The sequence below is a fragment of the Olea europaea genome, chromosome 11, assembly GCF_002742605.1.
Source record: "Olea europaea var. sylvestris chromosome 11, O_europaea_v1, whole genome shotgun sequence".
Taxonomy (NCBI): domain Eukaryota; kingdom Viridiplantae; phylum Streptophyta; class Magnoliopsida; order Lamiales; family Oleaceae; genus Olea; species Olea europaea.
Genome location: NC_036247.1, coordinates 24,424,856 through 24,446,507, shown reverse-complemented (window position 1 = coordinate 24,446,507; position 21,652 = coordinate 24,424,856). Strand labels below are relative to the sequence as shown.

The 21,652-nt window shown below is 29.9% G+C and overlaps 1 protein-coding gene across 1 annotated transcript; it reads right to left on the bottom strand.

Annotated features, from left to right (window-relative positions):
• Positions 1-15,750: 15,750 nt before the first annotated feature.
• LOC111403832 (3-oxoacyl-[acyl-carrier-protein] reductase FabG-like) lies at positions 15,751-20,480 on the bottom strand. The gene is made up of 3 exons (XM_023032458.1): positions 20,033-20,480; positions 17,118-17,347; positions 15,751-16,199 (listed from the first exon to the last, which is right to left on the bottom strand). Exons 1-3 carry the CDS (start codon positions 20,370-20,372, stop codon positions 15,921-15,923), a joined length of 849 nt encoding a protein of 282 aa, XP_022888226.1. The 5' UTR covers positions 20,373-20,480; the 3' UTR covers positions 15,751-15,920.
• Between the last annotated feature and the right edge of the window lie 1,172 nt (positions 20,481-21,652).

Sequence of the window (21,652 nt, the reverse complement as noted above, 5' to 3'; positions counted from 1 at the left end):
TATATATATTCCCACCATTGTTCATAACCGAATTCACTGTTCCTTAGAAAAAAAAATCATTTCCCATCACTGTTTATGACGTGAACAGTGACCGACTTAAACAAAAAATTGGGTTTTAATATGAATGCCATCACACAATGCCATGTTCTAAGCTCCGATGCTCTCGAATCAAGTAAAAAGATATATATAAATTACATTTCATATGATGACGATTGTTTTTAATATGTTATTTTGTGATTAAGTAACACTTGAGTCATTTTCAATAAATTGGGATGTTACAATTGGCACAAAAAGTCTATATCATTTGCCTTCATTGCTAAAATCTCCCAATCTTTTCAAAAAAAAAAAAAAAAAAAAAAAAAAAAATTCCAAATCTCCCAATCTTTTCAAAAAAAAAAAAAAAAAAATTCCCGTTTGGGCACTTAAATTGATCTTTTTTGCACAAAAGATCCTTACCATCTATTTTCGCCATTAAAACATTATAAATTGACTGATTTACTTTCATCTTTAAATAAACAAATAGAAAAGAAAGAAATGATATAAACAATTGCATTTAGAGTTTTTTATTTTATTTTTTTTAAAAAAATACAAACGAATCTCACATAAAATAATTTAATAAAAAAATATATTTTATTTTCCCAATTTTATGTCCCTAAGCCCATCCTCTACACTCCTTCATTACCATCAAAATAAATAAAAAGAGAATCAAAAGTGTGAAAAGCTGAAAATAGTTAAATCCCTAAAAACTCTTGTTATTTCACTGAAAACCAAAAGATATTGAAATATGAAACTTGATCATAGGAAAAGAACTAAATTCTTGGATGGTTCCATAGTGGGGTGGGGAGAATTGGTGATGGCGGCGATGGTCTATGGCATGGTGCAGAATTAGATGAAGAAGAAGCACTATTTTGTTTTTTTGTTTTTCTATATTATTTTTTGTTTTTACTTTTTTTAATTATTTAGGTGGTGGTGGTGATGAGGAAGAAACACTATATTTTTTTTTTCTATATTAGAATTTTTCTTATTTTTTAATATTTTAATTCTCTTTTTAATTATTTTGGTTTTGGTGCTGGTGGTGGAAGAAACACCATTTTATTTTATTTTTTTCTATATTTTTTTTTCCTTTTTTTATACTTTTAATTTTAAATTTTATTTCAATCATTTTTGTGATGGTGGTGGTGGAGGAAAAGGATGATAGGGGATTGGCATAAGTATAGGTGGATTAATCGAGAAGATAAAATATTTTCCTTTTATTTGAATAATTTATATTCTTTTACGTGAGACATATTTGTATTTTTAAAAACTTGGAACTCAAGATTCATTTTTTATATTATATATTTCTTTTCTATTTATTCATTTAAAGAGGAAGGTAAATTATTCATTTTATAATATTTTAATGAAGAAAATTGACGGTAATAAATTTTTGCGTAAAGAAAAACTGATCGAGTACCCAAGTGTCAGAGTTGAAATGATACTTACACTACACAAAAAATTTGTAAACTGCACTCTAATTAATTTTTGTGAAGTTTTACAAATTTTGCTCATTTTAGCATTTACGTTCTTAATTTTTTTCGTAGCATTTTTATCATTATTCTTATATTAATTAGAATATCTTATATGTTAGAAGAAAGAAATTAAAAGACTTATTTGTCTATCATATTTTAAATAAGTAAAGTAAACAATGAATACAAAAAATTGACAAAGTATGTTCTCCCCGCTAATTGAATAATTCGGAAAAAAATCGTCATCAGAAATTGTTGAAAAAATAAAATTCAATTACTTTCTGCATTGAAAAAAATACAAAAAGTCCGCTGGAATAATAAATAAAGATGTTTTAGATATTGCCCTTATAGTGTTGTTTGCAAAAATTTCTCTTGCTTGGATCTTCTCCATTCTTATCGTTTAACCTTCTCCGATGTTCTTCAAAAACTCAAAATATAGAATTTAACGTCAATGTCAGTGTCCATTTAAAATATGGAATCTTCTTTAAATTTTGATACTTATACACCGAGGTTGATCGACCTCTCACAACAGGGAGGCCACGAAGAAAAAAATCGTAGGCTCCTTGTTGTGAGGGAATCGATACACCGAAATGTCAATTTTGATGTATGAGTAGCAAGATCTGTCTTCATTTTAGTTATAGTTCAAATCCGTGACATGCGTGACAACACATGAGAAACGTCTTTGTTCATTTAATTTATTACATTAAAGTCAATGATAAGTTATAACCCTTAATTTATTTCTATTCTTATTTTGAAGTCATGAAGGGATCTAAATAAACACATTTATACTAAGTTCAAATAAATTAGTGTTGACACAATCAATTCTTGATCGATCGAGATAATTTATTAATCATTTTGTATTTTACTAGAAAAACAAAATTACCCTATCAGTCTAATTGAATATACTAAAATTATACATAGATAAAATTTATATTTTTTGACTCACTGTTTTTATATATTATCCTGTAGATCACGTCGAATATTCGAAACAAGGTAAAATAATCAAAATATCATTTTAAAATATAATATAAATCTCCAAATCCCATTTTCTATCTAAAGTCCCACGTGATCACATTACAATATTAATTCAACAATCAATATTGAATTACTGAGCTTAGAATAATTGTCCACTAGAAAATCTTTGAGATCATGATAGTGTCTATTAAAGGCCTATTTGGGTCCGATTTTTTCACCCAGAAAATTGATTTTTTGACCGTTATTTCACTATTCCAGCCGTTATATTTGACTTCTTCTCTCACAGGTGGACCCCACTTTTCTCCTAACGATCAAAAAATTAATTCTCAAAATCACTCCCAAACAGGCTCTAAATATGTTACAATTTCATATCACTTATATGTGTCCCCATTTTTCCTATTCAATTCTCAAAACACTGAAATATTGACCAATGATTATATCTCACACACTTGTACATCAAAGAACTTTCAAATTAGTAATCAAAGTCTTATTACTTACTCGGGATTAATGTCCTATATACAACAGCCACATGAAATTAAATTCATGTGATCAATTTCACAAATTAAATTTCAGATAGCTCAATCTAGTACATTCCAAATTTATATTCAATCTTATTACCAAGTCAAAGATGAAATTTAATAAAATTGAGATAGTCGTATAAAAATAAAGTGTTCATCTTCTCTTTTCTTTTTTAAGATCATGGACAACAAAACTTAGATCGAATTACAAATTGAATCTTTCCGTGTTTAGGAACTTAAGGACTCAATTTATAAAATCAAATCGACCCATGAACAAATATAAATTCAAATTAATACAAATAATTTATCGAAAAATAAATTAATAATTTATTTTAAAATTTCCCTAGTAAAATAAATTTACTCTATGGACAAACACTATCCAATAGAAACAAAATGTTCTATTAGTTAAAGTTTTAAAAATAGATACAAAATTCACTTATAAGTAAAAATTTCATATAAGATAAAAAAAAAAGTAACTAATTAAAATTCATTTAGAATCAATAGTTGATGAAGGCACATCAAGCAAAAATGTGAATGATGAAGAACTTGATGATCTAGTTCTTCTTGTTAAGAAATGGAAAAGTTTCCACAACAATCATCGATTCCAAAAAGAAAAAGAAAATGGTGAACAAAAGAATAGATTTATCGAAAAGAAAGCACTTCAATCAACATGAGATGAGAGTGATAATGATGACTATGAAGAAAATGGAAGCCAAAAGAAAATTGCTAACATGTGTTTCATGGCTATTGATGATGAGGTAAATTCATATAATGAAGTATCTACCTTTTATAGTGAACTTCTTGAATAATTTGAAAATTTTGCTCTCAAACAGTCTACTCTTAAAAAGAAAAATTCTTTATTAAAAAAAGATGTAAAGAAACTTTTGAAAAAGATAAAAATCAATTATATATTTTAATTAAGTAGAATTTCTCTTTACAAGAAAGGTTTTTAGATTTGACTCAAATTATCACAAATTTACTCAAGGCAAGAAAAATTTGATTTAATACTTGGTGAACAAAAATGTGTTTTTAATAAAGGAGGAATTGGATACAAACCTTTTTTAAAACAAGTCTCTTAAAATTTTCTTTGTTAAAACCTCTACTTTCCCATTTCAAATGTCACACGTAAGTTTTGTAATAAAAATGGGCATGTAACTTACAATTGTTCAATCAAAAAGAGGTAGCATTTTGAAGGCAACTACAAGTGGATTAAAAAGTACACTAACACTAACTACCAAGGACCCAGAGTTCTATGGGTACCTAAAAACAAAAACTAAATTATTTTGTAGGTACCAAGGAAAATAAAGAGGAAATAGTTTTTAGGTAATGGATGTTTTAGCACATGATCGGAAAACAAGTTCTATTCTCAAAAAGAAAGAACGGAGTTCAAAATAAAAGAATTGAAGCTAATAATCATTCCAAATTGTTCATCAATCAAATTGGATGGTCAAGGTATATTCGTGAACAAAATATCGAGGTATGATCGAATTAATTTTACTTAACCGCTAATTGGGCCGATATTTTATTTTGTATGTATTTATGTGCCATAATTTGATTTAATCGTAAAGAATAGCACCTTTGTTTAAAAAAAGCGGATGTTTACATATCTTTGTGGCACTAAGACATTAGATCTTTAGCATCCAGAGGCACCCACTTTGATTTACTAGCTATACGGAAAATCAATTGGCTAATAGTTTTACTAAGCCTCTAGCTCTTGATAGACTTTCACATATTCGAAAAGGTTTGAAAATTCTAAATGAAATTGAAATCTGTGGTTAATATGTTTATGTGTTCTTTGTTTAATAAAACTGTTGCTTTATGCCTTTATGATCATAAAATTCAAAATTTTATTCAAAATGGGGAAATGGATGTCTGGATTCCATCTTTCGAATCGACAAAAAGTTGGAACTTTCCTATGCGGACGTTTGGATCTTTCGCCTAGTTGAGCATAAATCAGGTTTTATGTATTTGAAATATGCTATGATATATAATGTGGTCTATTTTGTTTTGATATCAATTGTTCAATTTTATTGACGAGTTTCAAAAAGAAGGATGGGCGTCTTAATACTTTTGAAAATAATGCCAAAAGAAGAATCATTGAAATGATTGGTAATCACCCATCTCCCTTTATTGATTATTGAAAAATGTTCTTTTAATAGATAACATTAAACATAATCTATTTAGTTTTTAGTCAATTGAGTGATGAATGTTATCATATCAAATTTGATTCTTTCAAATGCCATATTGATGATATTATATCAAAAAGGTGATGTTATAGGAAACTGAAATAAGGATATTTACATTATAAATATTGAGTTTGAGAGTAAAGAAAAGTGTTTATCAAATTTGAAAAATACATGATTGTGAGATAAAAGATTAGTTCATGTTTGCATGAACCACTTTCAAATATTTCCAAAAAATTGTTTATTAAAGATATGGCATATTTGAAATTTAAGAAAGAGATAATTTGTGATGCATGTCAATTTGGAAAACAAATGAAGAGTTTTTTCTAACTCAAAAAATATTCTTTGACTACAAAACATGTTCAACTTCTTACGTAAATCATTTTGAACCATCTAGAATCATAAGATCTAATGGTAAGTATTATGCTTTCGTCATGACTTTTCTAGATTCACCTGAGTCCTATTTTTGAATCTAAAGCATGAAACTTTAAGTCATTTAAATATCTTTGTAAAAAGGTTGAAAAAGAAAGGAATATACTATCACATGTTTGAAGTGATCGTGATGGAAAATTTGATAATATTGATTTTAGTGATTTTTGCAAATTGATGGCTATTTCTTGACTCTTAGAACTCCTCGACAAAATGATGTTTAGAAAGGAAGAATTGTACATCGCAAAAATGAAGAGTTTTTTCTAACTCAAACAATATTCTTTGACTACAAAACATGTTCAACTTCTTACATAAATCATTTTGAACCATCTAGAATCATAAGATCTAATGGTAAGTATTATGCTTTCGTCATGACTTTTCTAGATTCACCTGAGTCCTATTTTTGAATCTAAAGCATGAAACTTTAAGTCATTTAAATATCTTTGTAAAAAGGTTGAAAAAGAAAGGAATATACTATCACATGTTTGAAGTGATCGTGATGGAAAATTTGATAATATTGATTTTAGTGATTTTTGCAAATTGATGGCTATTTCTTGACTCCTAGAACTCCTCGACAAAATGATGTTTAGAAAGGAAGAATTGTACATCGCAAAAAATGACTAGAAAGAATTGCACATCGCAAAATGCCCAAATTTTGGAAGAATTGCACTCCATGAAAATAGTTTACTTAAAATTGTTTGGTTACATATGCTTTATCTTAAACACTAAAGAAAATTTAGAAATGATAAATAAAATTGAAGTATGAGGCTAAATTAAATTCATACTAAATGTCTGATTGATTTTATATGCATAATTGGTTGGAGTGTATATAAATTTTACCCGAATGATTATACTTTCGTCAATTCATCACTCATGCTTTGAATCATATTTTTACTATAAGGTGATGATTATCCTCTTTTTAACTTGCATATATTTGGAATCTTTTGCTTGATTGAGAAGGAATATATTACTATTTTCTATGGTTGATTTAGAGTGTTGATCTTATACGACATACTTTTCCCCTCATATGCTAAAAGGAAAAACTGAGTGATAGATTTAAAAAGCACTGAAATGGGAAAATCTTTTATCGTTCTCTATGTTCATGTTTTAATCTTAAATGTTATATCTTTTTGCCTAGGCCAAAAGGCAAAATGAAGTGAGATGATTATGCATGCTTCAAATTGAAAATATAATATTCTTTGAATCTATGGTTATTGATTTGTAAAAGATGGGAGGAATATGAATTACATGATAAATTTAAAATGTAAATTCATTTATCAATTTGATATAAATCGTTCAATCTTAATTTGCAAATCATCTTGTTTGTTGTAATCAAACAGGAAAAAAATTTTGACCTATGGTTGATTTCATCCTTATTATTTGGATCATAACAAACAAGATTAATATTGTTTGTAATAATTTATTTTGAGTGATGATAGTTCAATGTTAAAATCAACTAAGCATTATACATCAGACTTGAAAAAAGATCAAAGAGGAAGTTAAGAATTTAAATCAAATCATTCGAGACGAGAGCTTAAAAAATAAATGCCAAGAAAAATCAAGATTAAAAGCACGAGAGACGGAAACAAAGAAAGATCAAGACGAGAAGTTTAAGAGCCAAGAGCTAAATATGATCGAAGCAAGATCAAAGACTAGGCCTTCTAAATCATATATAAATATACAACACTTTGATCTTTAGCAATGAATGACAATATCTTGAAAATAATTTTGTGTATGAAGAGTTATTTTCACTATCACTTGCATAAAATATTTTAATAAAAAGTAAGATTTATTTTTCAAAATTATATTTGAACTTAGATCACAATTCTAAACAAAAAAGTCAATGGTCAAAGGTCAACCGTACGTGCGATTGACCAAGCAAACATCCAGTTTACCAACGATCAAATTTCAGTTGTCTGGTTCACAAGTGGACGTTCAGTTGGGCAGAACTTTTCCATTATGATTGCTATAAATGTCACTTTACTTTCATTCATCACAACAACGAGAGGAAAGCTTTCTTGTTAAATATATTTGTAAAAAATCTTCTGTGAGCTTATATTTTTACATTCATTTCATTTATTTCTTTATAGGAAAAACTTTGATTATTGAATCATTTCTCTCATCAAAGTTTTTCATCTTTCTTGGTGCTTAATTTATTTATATCAATCTTGAAGGAGAAATATATTTTTGAAGGAGAAATATATTTTTGAAGGAGAAATATATTTTTGAAGGAGAAATATATTTTTGAAGGAGAAATATATTTTTGAAGGAGAAATATATTTTTGAAGGAGAAATATATTTTTGAAGGAGAAATATATTTTTGAAGGAGAAATATATTTTTGAAGGAGAAATATATTTTTGAAGGAGAAATATATTTTTGAAGAAGATCTTTACACTTATATTGAATAAAATATTCTACTTTTTCATATTGAAAATTTTGAATGATTGAATCAAATTTGTAAAATTATCACATTCATCCAAATTTCTAATTTCTCTCTTAGTACTTAATTTATTACAATCACTTATTAAAAGAGAAATCTTTCTTGAGAAAATTTTTTGAACTTACATTACATTTATTTTTTTCTTCATCTTCTCATTGAAACATTTTGATTGATAGAATCTAATTTTTAATTATCATATTCATCAAAGTTTTTATCTAATTCTTGAGCTATCATTTATTACTATTCATTGAAGTGTTAGCCTCTCTTAATATTTAATTTGTTTTGTATTATTTATCAAGAAAAGATTTCATTGTAAAATCAATTTGATAAAGCATAGCTCATGTTGAAGTCCCGTGAAGATCAACATTGTATAAAGATCGATGCTCCTTGATGTAAGTCACCGTATGGGTCATATTGAGATTTTATAAAACTCAATAGTGTAGATCGTGTTGAAGCCCCACAAAGCTCAATATTGTATAAAGATCAGTGCTTCTTGTTTGTAAGTCACGGAAGCATTGTAAAGGGTTGGATTACATCGTAAATTAATCAATATAGTAAAAAAGTATTGTTCTTGTCGAAGAGCTTGGTAACGGAGGATGTAGATCATTGCTTTGGATCGAACTTCCAAAAATATTGCTTTCATATTGCTCTTATTTGAATTTATCTTTCTAATTTTAATTGCCCCCGTATATATGCATATTTGTTTAATTGTCTCATTTGTTATCATATTGATTTAAATCTAGAGTTAATTTTCAAAAAAGTTTTAAAAACTAGTTCACCCCCTCCCCTTTTGGCTAGTCATGTTTGGGTTTTCATTTACACCCTCATTTTAAAACTTTCTTGCGGAATTGGTCAGTTCCGTCATGTTTCGTTAAATCCTTCCATGAAATATAGATAATTGGTATGATACCACGAAAATTCGTTACAGTCGTTAATATTAGAAATTAGTACCTTATAGTGAGAAGTTGAATATCTAAGGACCAAATTGTTTGATTTATATAATTTAGGGATCAAATCGTGGACTATTCATAGTTAAGGACATAACTGAATTTTTGTAAGATCCCTTTTGGAATAATGAATTAGATTAGGTAATTACCGTATATATATAGTTTAGGTAATTACCATGATTATATGTATGTATATATGTTAAATGTGCAATACTATAGTAAGAATAATCATAAATGCCATAAATATGGAGCCAAAAGGGAAAATCTCATTTTCACATAAGGAAAGATTCCATTCTTCCATCCATGACAATATTTAATTAATTTCACACATATACTCACAGCATTCACCTTTCTCACACACCAAAAGTCATTTAATTTATCCTACACACACAAGAATTCGTAAGTGGGCTCTTAGTAGTCGAATACTTCACACTCATTTTATCAAATTCCATTCGAGTTACAAGGTAAGTGATGTTGCATATGGTTTATGTGAACTTGTATTTTGCACTTTAAATTTTGAAATTCGTTTTATGGGCCATATATATTTTTAATAAGAGGGCCGTAATTTAGTATCGCAATGCACAAGAATTACTATCACCTATATTCACAGTAGTTCATGTTTCTCCTATATGTATGATATGAAATTCCATTTTTCTTAGTTTAAATGCAAATTATTTGTTCACTGTACACACTTATTGAGATTTTCATAAATCTCACCCTTTAAATTTCCTCCACCCCTTTCAGGTAATTAGAGATCGGGAGTTTGGAGTTGCAAATTAGTCTGTGGTGATAAAATCTTTTTATTTTAAAAAGGTCAATTCATATTCTAAAAAAAAAAAATTAAATAATTGGTCACTGTTTGAGAATAAAAGTTCTTCTTATTTTATTTTATCTTGAAAGACATTTTTTATTGATAAATAAATGATTGTTATATTTTATTTTATCTTTTGTGTTTAATATTTTATTTTCCAATTAATTAACACTTGACTTCTTTTCAAGAAATTGGGATGTTACAAATAGTCTCAAAGCGGGCTTACATTTTTGTAGATTCAAAAAAAAAAAAAAAAATCTGGAATAATTGTGAGAATTATGGACCATTGTTTTTTCTTTTCTAAAAACAGTTATTCCAACTTTTGAAATCTTTAACCCCTAAGAGTTCCCATGTTTATTCGATGAAAAAAAATATTTCCATCACTGTTCTTGACGTGAACTGTTACAATTGGCACAAAAAGTCTATATCATTTGCCTTCATTGCTAAAATCTCCCAATCTTTTCAAAAAAAAAAAAAAAATAATTCCCGTTTGGGCACTTAAATTGATCTTTTTTGCACAAAAGATCCTTACCATCTATTTTCGCCATTAAAACATTATAAATTGACTGATTTACTTTCATCTTTAAATAAACAAATAGAAAAGAAAGAAATGATATAAACAATTGCATTTAGAGTTTTTTATTTTATTTTTTTTAAAAAAATACAAACGAATCTCACATAAAATAATTTAATAAAAAAATATATTTTATTTTCCCAATTTTATGTCCCTAAGCCCATCCTCTACACTCCTTCATTACCATCAAAATAAATAAAAAGAGAATCAAAAGTGGGAAAAGCTGAAAATAGTTAAATCCCTAAACACTCTTGTTATTTCACTGAAAACCAAAAGATATTGAAATATGAAACTTGATCATAGGAAAAGAACTAAATTCTTGGATGGTTCCATAGTGGGGTGGGGAGAATTGGTGATGGCGGCGATGGTCTATGGCATGGTGCAGAATTAGATGAAGAAGAAGCACTATTTTGTTTTTTTGTTTTTCTATATTATTTTTTGTTTTTACTTTTTTTAATTATTTAGGTGGTGGTGGTGATGAGGAAGAAACACTATATTTTTTTTTTCTATATTAGAATTTTTCTTATTTTTTAATATTTTAATTCTCTTTTTAATTATTTTGGATTTGGTGTTGGTGGTGGAAGAAACACCATTTTATTTTATTTTTCTATATTTTTTTCCCTTTTTTATACTTTTAATTTTAAATTTTATTTCAATCATTTTTGTGATGGTGGTGGTGGAGGAGAAGGATGATAGGGGATTGGCATAAGTATAGGTGGATTAATCAAGAAGATAAAATATTTTCCTTTTATTTGAATATTTTATATTCTTTTACGTGAGACATATTTGTATTTTTAAAAACTTGGAACTCAAGATTCATTTTTTTTTATATTATATATTTCTTTTCTATTTATTCATTTAAAGAGGAAGGTAAATTATTCATTTTATAATATTTTAATGAAGAAAATTGACGGTAATAACTTTTTGTGTAAAGAAAAATTGATCTGAGTACCCAAATGTCAGAGTTGAAATGATACTTACACTACACAAAAAATTTGTAAACTGCACTCCAATTAATTTTTGTGAAGTTTTACAAATTTTGCTCATTTTAGCATTTACGTTCTTAATTTTTTTCGTAGCATTTTTATCATTATTCTTATATTAATTAGAATATCTTATATGTTTGAAGAAAGAAATTAAAAAACTTATTTGTCTATCATATTTTAAATAAGTAAAGTAAACAATGAATACAAAAGTTTGACAAAATATGTTCGCCCCGCTAATTGAATAATTGGGAAAAAAATCGTCATCTGAAATTGTTGAAAAAATAAAATTCAATTACTTTGTGCATTGACAAAAATACAAAAAGTCCGCTGGAATAATAAATAAAGATGTTTTAGAAATTGCCCTTATAGTGTTGTTTGCAAAAATTTCTTTTGCTTGGATCTTCTCCATTCTTATCCTTTAACCTTCTCCAATGTTCTTCAAAAACTCAAAATATAGAATTTAACCTCAATATCAGTGTCTATTTAAAATATGGAGTCTTCTTTAAATTTTGATACTTGTACACCGGGGTTGATCGACCTCTTACAACAGGTAGGCCACGAAGAAAAAAAATCGTAGGCTCCCTGTTGTGAGGGAATCGGTACACCGGAATGTCAATTTCGATGTACGAGTAGCAAGATCTGTCTTCTTTTTAGTTATAGTTTAAATCCATGACACATGCGTGACAACACATGAGAAACGTCTTTGTTCATTTAATTTTTTACATTAAAGTCAATGATAAGTTATAACCCTTAATTTATTTCTATTCTTATTTTGAAGCCATGAAGGGATCTAAATAAACACATTTATACTAAGTTCCAATAAATTAGTGTTGACACAATCAATTCTTGATCGATCGAGATAATTTATTAATCATTTTGTATTTTACTAGAAAAACAAAATTACCCTATCAGTCTAATTGAATATACTAAAATTATACATAAATAAAATTTATATTTTTTGACTCACTGTTTTTATATATTATCCTGTAGATCACATCGAATATTCGAAACAAGGTGAAATAATCAAAATATCATTTTAAAATATAATATAAATCTTCAAATCCCATTTTCTATCTGAAGTCCCACGTGATCACATTACAATATTAATTCAACAATCAATATTGAATTACTGAGCTTAGAACAATTGTCCACTAGAAAATCTTTGAGATCATGATAGTGTCTATTAAAGGCCTATTTGGGTCCGATTTTTTCACCCAAAAAATTAATTTTTTGACCGTTATTTCACTATTCCAACCGTTATATTTGACTTCTTCTCTTACAGGTGGACCCCACTTTTCTCCTAACGATCAAAAAATTAATTCTCAAAATCACTTCCAAACAGGCTCTAAATATGTTACAATTTCATATCACTTATATGCGTCCCCATTTTTCCTATTCAATTCTCAAAACACTGAAATATTGACCAATGATTATATCTCACACACTTATACATCAAAGAACTTTCAAATTAGTAATCCTAGTCTTATTACTTACTCGGGATTAATGTCCTATTTACAACAGCCACATGAAATTAAATTCATGTGATCAATTTCACAAATTAAATTTCAGATAGCTCAATCTAGTACATTCCAAAATTTATATTCAATCTTATTACCAAGTCAAAGATGAGATTTAATAAAATTGAGATAGTCTTATAAAAATAAAGTGTTCATCTTCTCTTTTCTTTTTTAAGATCATGGACAACAAAACTTAGATCGAATTACAAATTGAATCTTTCCGTGTTTAGCAACTTAAGGACTCAATTTATAAAATCAAATCGACCCATGAACAAATATAAATTCAAATTAATACAAATAATTTATCGAAAAATAAATTAATAATTTATTTTAAAATTTCCCTAGTAAAATAAATTTACTCTATGGACAAACACTATCTAATAGAAACAAAATGTTCTATTAGTTAAAGTTTTAAAATAGATACAAAATTCACTTATAAGTAAAATTTTCATATAAAATAAAAAAAAGTAACTAAGTAAAATTCATTTAGAGTTAAAAAAATTTACCTGTAAGTTAAATATTTTAGTCATAGTAAAAAATAAAAAATAAAAAATAATTTTAACTAAAAATTTCAATAATTAGTTTTAATTTCAATTTGCAATTTAAAAAGTCATGTAAACTATTACTCATAAGTAAAATTTCACTTATGAGTAAGAAAAAATAACTTATTATAAAATAAAAAAAAAATTCACTTAATGAATATAAAATAATAATATTTTAATTTTTCATTATTTGTACGATCTTCTAATATGATGTACCACCAAAAGGCATATGAGAATAACTCTCCCTAATTCACATTAACAATAATGCTAGTCGTACATGGTTGTGTTTCGCGCGGGTTAACTCGCTAACAATTAAAGAGGATCAGACGATTGTGTAAGGGACGAAACCTCTTGGGACAAAGTCCCAAAAATGGGTGTTCTTTTATTGGCGATGAACTTTACAATTGGAAACGAAAAACAACGTGCCTCCAAGGGGCGCAAGCACACGAGTTACAGAAAGGAAAGTGTTTAAATCTAAAAGTTAAAGAAATGAAAATTACATATTCTCTGTTCGAGAGTTTTTGATTCGATCCTTGCTTCTACGTCTTTTCTCCCTTTTATACCTCATAGACGATCTCTTTGTGATTAACTACTCTGAAAACTGCTTGATCGTCTTATAACTACCCACTTTCTTTGTAGTGGCCATTTTGTCATGAAACCGCCTTTTAACTGCTGCCATTATCTTTCATCGTTCAACTGCCTTCGATTGAATTCCTTGAGTTGTGGAACGTGATAAGGCTACTTTAACAACTGCCTTGATAACTGCATTCCTTGATAACTACGATGCGTTATGTTTGTTGACACCTTGGGCGACTTGAAGGTTTGGGCGAGAGCAGAATAACAGCTCTGGGCGACCATATGACACCCATTCGTTCAGATTCTGAGCGACTTGCAAACTTGGGCGATGGCGTTACCGCATTCTTGGGCCCCTTGTTTGGGCCTTCACCTTGAGACTTCATTCTTTGGGCCTTCACCTTGACTCGTTCGGTTGGACTTCATTCTTTGGGCCATCCGTTTTTGGGGATTCTCCAATTGGGCTTTACTCCTTGGGCTGTTCGACTTGGGCTGAATTTTTATGTGTCAACAGGTTGTCAACCATGTTTTGACACCATTGATATAAAAAACAGCTTTTAACAATTTTTAAAATGAACGGATGTAATGGTGCCAAATGTGTAGTTGTAAAACAATGTTGTCAACAAAAGTTGTACATTTTACATAATTCTTCACACAATTTTGCTAGTGGTACATCGGGGTGTACCTAATGGTGTACACCCCACTCACATAGGCGGGAGATCTACTCGAATAAAATATCATTTCTTTCACATTGGTCCCACATCCATGTGAGTGGAGTGTACACCATTCGGTACACCCCATTATGTACCACTAGACAAATTCTTCTTCACATTAATCCCTCTAATTCAATATAGTGTACCCAAGGCCGGTCCTAAAATTTTTGGGGGCTATAGACCAATTTCAATGATGATAATAATAATAATAATAATAATAATAATAATAATAAATTTTTTTTTTTGGGCCTCACCGAAGTGAGGGTCTTATACGATCGCCTACTTTGCCTATAGTCAGAACCGGCATTGAGTGTACCAAAACATGTCCATAGAGACAATTTGAAAGTTCGCACTTCAAGTACTTCCAAGTTAAAATTCGTAATCAAGTTATAAGTACTTGTATCCGTACAACTGCACAGTACACAAGCAACTACCAATAGTCGAAAAAGATTCACAAATCACAATCCAAATGAACGACTCTATTGATGACTAAAAAATAACGTGCCAATTTTAGATCACTGTAATGGAATTATGATAAGAGTCAGTTGGAATTTACGTAAAATGAATTGTTAATGGTCTTGGTTGAAATTTGTGGTACATTGGAGTGGAGGAACGCCTTGAGCCTGCCTTTGGAGGGACCATTTACCCCCATTTATGGGTCTCAACTCTTCTTTGGGACAATTAAGATTCCTTACAAGCTTCCACCCATGACTTTAGAGTGAGCATATTGACTGGCAAACTAGGATGCCAACAGACTCAAATTATTTGAAATTTACAGGCTTATAGTTGAATTGGACATGCAAAATATTCCCTCTCATACAAGCCTTCAAGAATTTCATAACCATCTTCACCTTCTTAATCAAGGGCAACATCTGTGTTTGTGCTAATCTAGGATTATGACTGTGATTACTATTTGTAGTAAGAGATTAGGGATCCTAATCTAGGTATTATTTCAAAATTAATGATAGACTGATATGAATCTAATTGAAGTTAATATAATTATGCTATTCAACAAAAAAAATTACACAATATCCCATGATTCTGACTAATTTTGAGACGGATTCAGCTTCAATGAGAAAATAAATTACTCAGTACATCGAATACTTCATATGCAACAAAATCTTCAAACAGGCAACGATTAGAATTTATTTCGAAAATGAATCTAATTTGGTTTCTTTGAACAAAAAATAACATCATTCCTTTGGATAACTAAAGAGAAGAGAAAATTGGGACACCTGGTAAAGTGGCTCCAGCGTCAGCAATGAAGACATTGCCCGTGACATACTCAGAGGAATCATGGATTAAGTATCGCACAAGTGATGTCAACGCAGGATCAGATGTCCCAAAAGTTCTTAAAGGGACGGTTTTCAAGGCAACATTTTTTAGCCAATCTTTTTGCATGAGTCCTTGCGTTATCTCGGAGTTGAATAGCCCAGGAGATATTGAGTTCACTCTTATTTTGAATTCTCCCAATTCCATGGCCATAACCTATATGTTATGTGGAAGTGAAGAAAAATAAAACTAGAGCCACTTATAAAACATAAGAAGTTGCTGGAAAGCTTAAAATGCAGAAGCTAGCAAATTGGCAGCAGGAAAACATCGACACTTATTAACACGATTATGAAAAATTGAAACTGGCTACAGCTGACAGAATCTATGTAACAAAGCCACCAGATAGTACTATCTCTAACAGGTATTATGCAGTAGGCTACAGAGAAGAATCCATCAAGGATTACGCTGAATCGTCAATGATGCTCATTTAATTTTTGATTCCACAACCATAGGCGTATATTTCCACATGCTCTGAATAAAGCTCTCTATGTACTGAATAGACACTCAAGTCTTTGAGAATTGTTCTTGTCCAAGAGATGGTCGTCAAGCATTATGCCGCATAGCTTATATTTTGCAACTAATGTGGGCAGATTTTAGAAAAACGAAAACTGAAAGCTGAATTTAAAGGCAACTGATGTGTGCTATATCAACAAATTTTTGAGTAAGTTATTTTTTTTGTCTCTTACTAGCTCCGCGAGGATGCACAAAAGACCATGGAATCTCATATAATATGAATACATTGATGACATATAAGAATATGAATATCAACCAATGCAAAGAGAAAAATCACATTAGCAAAACTATATTCAAAACAAATTCATATGAGATGCATTAACCAATTTGAGGCCAATAGAAGAGAAATGGCATTTCAATATTTTTTATTCTGAGTGCCTATTTTAATGGTGGAGTGAGGGAGATTTTGCTGAAGTTAACAGCTTGATGAAGATGTGAAGCCATATCTCAGCAGTTGATACAGATTTTCTATTGTACATGATGTCTTAAACCAGTGCACCGTGGTCAATTCCAGGCACAGACAGAACAATATTGTATAGGAAATAAAATAAAACTTGCTACCTTTGTCAGGGTGTTAACACCGATCTTTGAAGCAGAATAAGCAAGGGCTCCCGGTAGTTGCCCACGGTGAAGACCAGCAATGGAGGAGATATTAATGACAGATCCTCCCAGTTTCGTATCACGCATTCGCATGCAAACATACTTCGATACCAGCCAGTTCCCCTTCAGGTTTGTTTTCATGATGTTGTCCCATTCCTCCTCAGACAAGTCCAGTGGCGTGTGCACAGGACCTATGGTATAACACTCGGATGTTAGAGGTACAAGAACCCATACTGAAGTTTAGTCAATATAGTGACTTAACTAATTAACTGGATCGGAATAGATATATACAGCCTCAATTTCATTATTCACATAAATGTAAAGGGCTAGAAACTTATTAGATAATCAAAAATTAGCCTGTTGATGGGTGCAAACATGGAAATATTATGAGCCAACCAAGTATAAGTACGAGGACTGGATTGTTCATCTTTTAGACAGGAAAAGTTCAATACCGACACTTGCTCAGCACCAATGAATGCAGTTCAACAAATTCCAAGAATATTTAATCAGAAAGAATTACAGAATTTCTCATCCAGACACTCCAAAATGTTTCAAGCAATCATAATACTATTGAAAATATTATTAACAAAACTTATGTACATTGAGTACGTGACATGTGCAAGTATTCACGGATGTCTTCGCTGATAAATGTATTTACCAGGACAAAAAATAGAGAGAACTACAGCTGGGAGCCAACATGTGCAAAATATAGCACTTTGGTCCCATTGAAAATTTCAAAGCCTTTAAAACCCCTTTATGAAATCAAGCACTTAATCCTCATGGGGTAGAACCGTTGCTTTTTTCAGTACAAGTAGCACACCTTGCACATGAGCTCTTTTTGGAGGATACTTGCATCTATACATCTAGTGGGGAATTATTTGCCTAATTTCATTAAGGTTGAGGAGGTAAAAGACTTCAAGAAACTGAATGGGAACTCAAGGAAAAATAGATAGCTAATTTTCTCAAAAACAATAGGAATGCATGTACTTACGTGAAAACGATAGCATTTTAATGGCTCAATTACTTATATTTACTCATAAAAAGGTACAGAAAACAGAGAATCCAAAAAAATAAAAATAAAATACTATGTAATTCAATTGTCTACATATGTCGGTCCATTAATAATTAATTTTATGCCGTAAGTGTTATGCTCTAACTCCAATCTATTTTGATTGTAAATACTTTTAATATGTTTAATGCATTTATTTAGGCAAGATCTACTATTTATTTTAGTTATATCGTAATAGATTATATCAAATAATAGAATCCGTAAGTCTTAGTGATTTGTTAAGCGTAAAGAGTTGTGATTGTAAAATATAAATTAAAATATGATTGAATTATAAATCATTCAAGGTCGTAAGTAATAACAAGATACGAATAGACCATCACGAGTGGTATTTCCCACTTGTGAAGTAAGTAGCTGATCTTGAAAACAAAAGTATACTGACACATAAATGAACACGTGAATGTTTTGTAATGGAACAAATTATTGGAGAACCGTTGGGGAGATTCCACATGAATAATTATCTGAGTGTCAGCGGTTAATCTCTAACGTTCGATAGTGAAATTAGTCATTTGACTTAAGATCATCATAGTGTCTTATATGAAGACAATCATACTTTAGTGATGTTGGATGTTGCTCTACCAACTGCCGCTAATACGGCATCGTTCGGATATGTCAAGAATTATTTGAAGATTGTGAATAATCAATATAGGATTTATCACTCTTAGATAGTAAGAGGTTATAATTTATATTCCATTCAAATAAGTTGATAACAAAATCCTTGATTAAGTTGTACTCATAAGTTAAAAAAGAGTTTTCGATTTACATTGACTTAATAGTGGGATGAAAGATAAGATTGGTAATTGAGATCGATACATATCCATATCTCGTATTTTATTGGATCATATTGACGAAATGATTATAATTTCACAGTAAAAGAACAAGTTTTGTTTCGTCATACCAAGTGAAAATTTTCGTCATATGTATTACTCTAACATATTGCTAGATGTCAATATAGGACATGAATGAGATTTGGTGATAAATTAAAAATAGTTATTTTAATTTATCGATTTTGATTAGATCAAAATAATAATTCACTTTATTAGACATCGTGATCGGAACCCAATGGGTCACACACAAAAGGAAGAATTAATTAATTGGGTTGTTTATTAGTAGGCTCGAATTATTCAATTAATTTGATTAATTAATTCATGAACCAAATTTAATTAATTGGATTAATTAAATAATGGACCAATTTAAGTTTAAAAGATGGGTCAAACCCACTTGGACTTACATTAATAGGCTTCTAGAATTTGAAAATTCAGTAAAGAATACAATTTATATTCTTGCTTGCACAAGAAAAGAAAATCCTAGTTCTTTCAATCTTGTTCCTAGATTTTCACTGGAGGTTAGACAATTACAAAGCCTTGAATTATAGATCAGAAGTGTTATTCAACAAATTCATCAAACTTATAATTATTTATCACAGTTTCTCTCTAATCACAATGATGATCCTTGCTGAAAACTGAAAATTTTGTTTAATTTCCACTTTGCATGTTAAGTAAACTCCCAACATATGCACGGTGGAATTTTCCACATGAGCAAAGAAATAAAATATGTAATTCACCGAGAAAAGTTAGCATATATTCAAAACAATTCACAGTTATGCACCGTGGAATTTTCCACATGAGCAAAGCAATAAAATATGTAATTCACCGAGAAAAGTTAGCATATCTTCAAAACAATTCACAGTCTGCAAAATAGTATCAAACTAGTAATCGCATAGAAACCTACAAAAAGTGGAATCAATGTTCATTTTTTGTTTTTTGTTTTTATTTTTTTTTATTTTTTTGGGGGTAGCGGTTGGTTTTACCTCTAATACCGGCATTATTGACCAAAGCATCGATTCTTCCGAACGAATCCCAAGCCTTTTGCACAGAAGCCTCAATGGTTGGTCCAGCGGCGCTGACGTCCAGTTCCACAGCCACAGCTCTGGCTTGACCGTGGCTCGCATCATTCGATCTGGAGGAAGTAATACCGTCATTGATCTCATCGCAGAGCGATTTCAGGCGGTCGATTCGCCTGGCGGCGGCTATAATTTTGCATCCGGCTTTGGCTAAGTCCAAACAGAACTCCCGACCCAGACCCGACGACGCGCCAGTCACCATCACGACCTTGTTTTTCAATTCCTGCCATGGCTCCAAGATCTCCATTCACGTGTAGTGATATTCTCGTGCACTCGTGCCGTAAGGTTTAACGTTTAAACTTTTTATAGTTGAGATGACAGAGAAATTTCCAGTGCATTTTTTAATTTGACAATAATGGCTTTGTTTGAGATAATCTTGAAAAAGTCAAAACAACTGACTTTGACTCATTTGGTCCTCAAAAATACATTTGCTTCGTGATACGAGAATGGGGTGGCATACCACCGCTTTATGAAAGTTCACACATCAATATAATATTCTTAAAGCATATTAAAAAAAATTGAACCCCAACTTTGAGGATCTTCATCGCTCCACTTCGTCTCACCCCATCCCTGAAATATCATGGGGGAGGTAAATCGTGGGATGTGCCCCAATAGATTAGGAAACAAGATTTTGTCCGTACATTGGTATCCATAAAGAGCCAAATTTCATATATCAGGAATCGAACCCTCACACTGTGACTGTCAGTAAGGTTGAGACTATCTCACTCCTGTCATTTGCACCACTAAATTATACCCAGGGGCAATATTGTTAAAGCGTATTCTACATACTTTTAAAGAGGTCTTATTACATTATTCATAGCATTTATATAATTATACAAAGTATATATAAATTTGGAGAGTAAAAAATTATCAATAGAGCTAGAGCACCCGTATGTGACTACACTTTATATATTTAATTAAGTTTATGTTTAATGGCCATTATTTGGGAGAAATAATATTTTAAATAATAACTTTTAAGAAAATGTGCATTTAAAAAGTAGGAAAAATTTGGATTTAAGTGCAGAATATTTATTAAGTAGATGTGGATTGAAAATGAGTATTAGGAAAAAAAAAGTTTTCGAATAATGTTGTCAAACAAGGGCTAAATGAATTATTTGACTTTGAATTTACATAAATTTATCATTTAATTTCATGTAATTGTCATAACACTAGTGGTGATGAATAGTGTCACTTACATTTTTATGCACTCCAATAATACTCACTATTTTGGTGCTCATATTTTATATAACATGATTTTTTATATGTCAATGACAAATCAATTTGAATGTATTTTGAATAATTTAATAAGTAGTATATTGAAATCTATGACTTATTGTAATCATTGTAAATTAAGGATAGAGGTGATTTTGGCTCTCTAATTTGAAGAGCTAGACTCACTCACTATTTTTAAAAATTAAAATAAAGAATCTCTTAGAGCTTATTTTTATTATTGACTATTTAAAATAGAGAGCATTTAGAATTTAGAGTCTCATGAAGATGCTTTTAATAATAATCTAAATATAAATT

Excerpts from the sequence above, each read along its gene's own strand:
- LOC111403832 (XM_023032458.1), bottom strand. The coding sequence starts at position 20,372 with ATGGAGATCTTGGAGCCATGGCAGGAATTGAAAAACAAGGTCGTGATG. Across the intron at positions 17,348-20,032 it reads CAATAATGCCGGTATTAGAG|GTCCTGTGCACACGCCACTG; the intron begins GTAAAACCAACC and ends GTTATACCATAG. Across the intron at positions 16,200-17,117 it reads GTGTTAACACCCTGACAAAG|GTTATGGCCATGGAATTGGG; the intron begins GTAGCAAGTTTT and ends CATAACATATAG.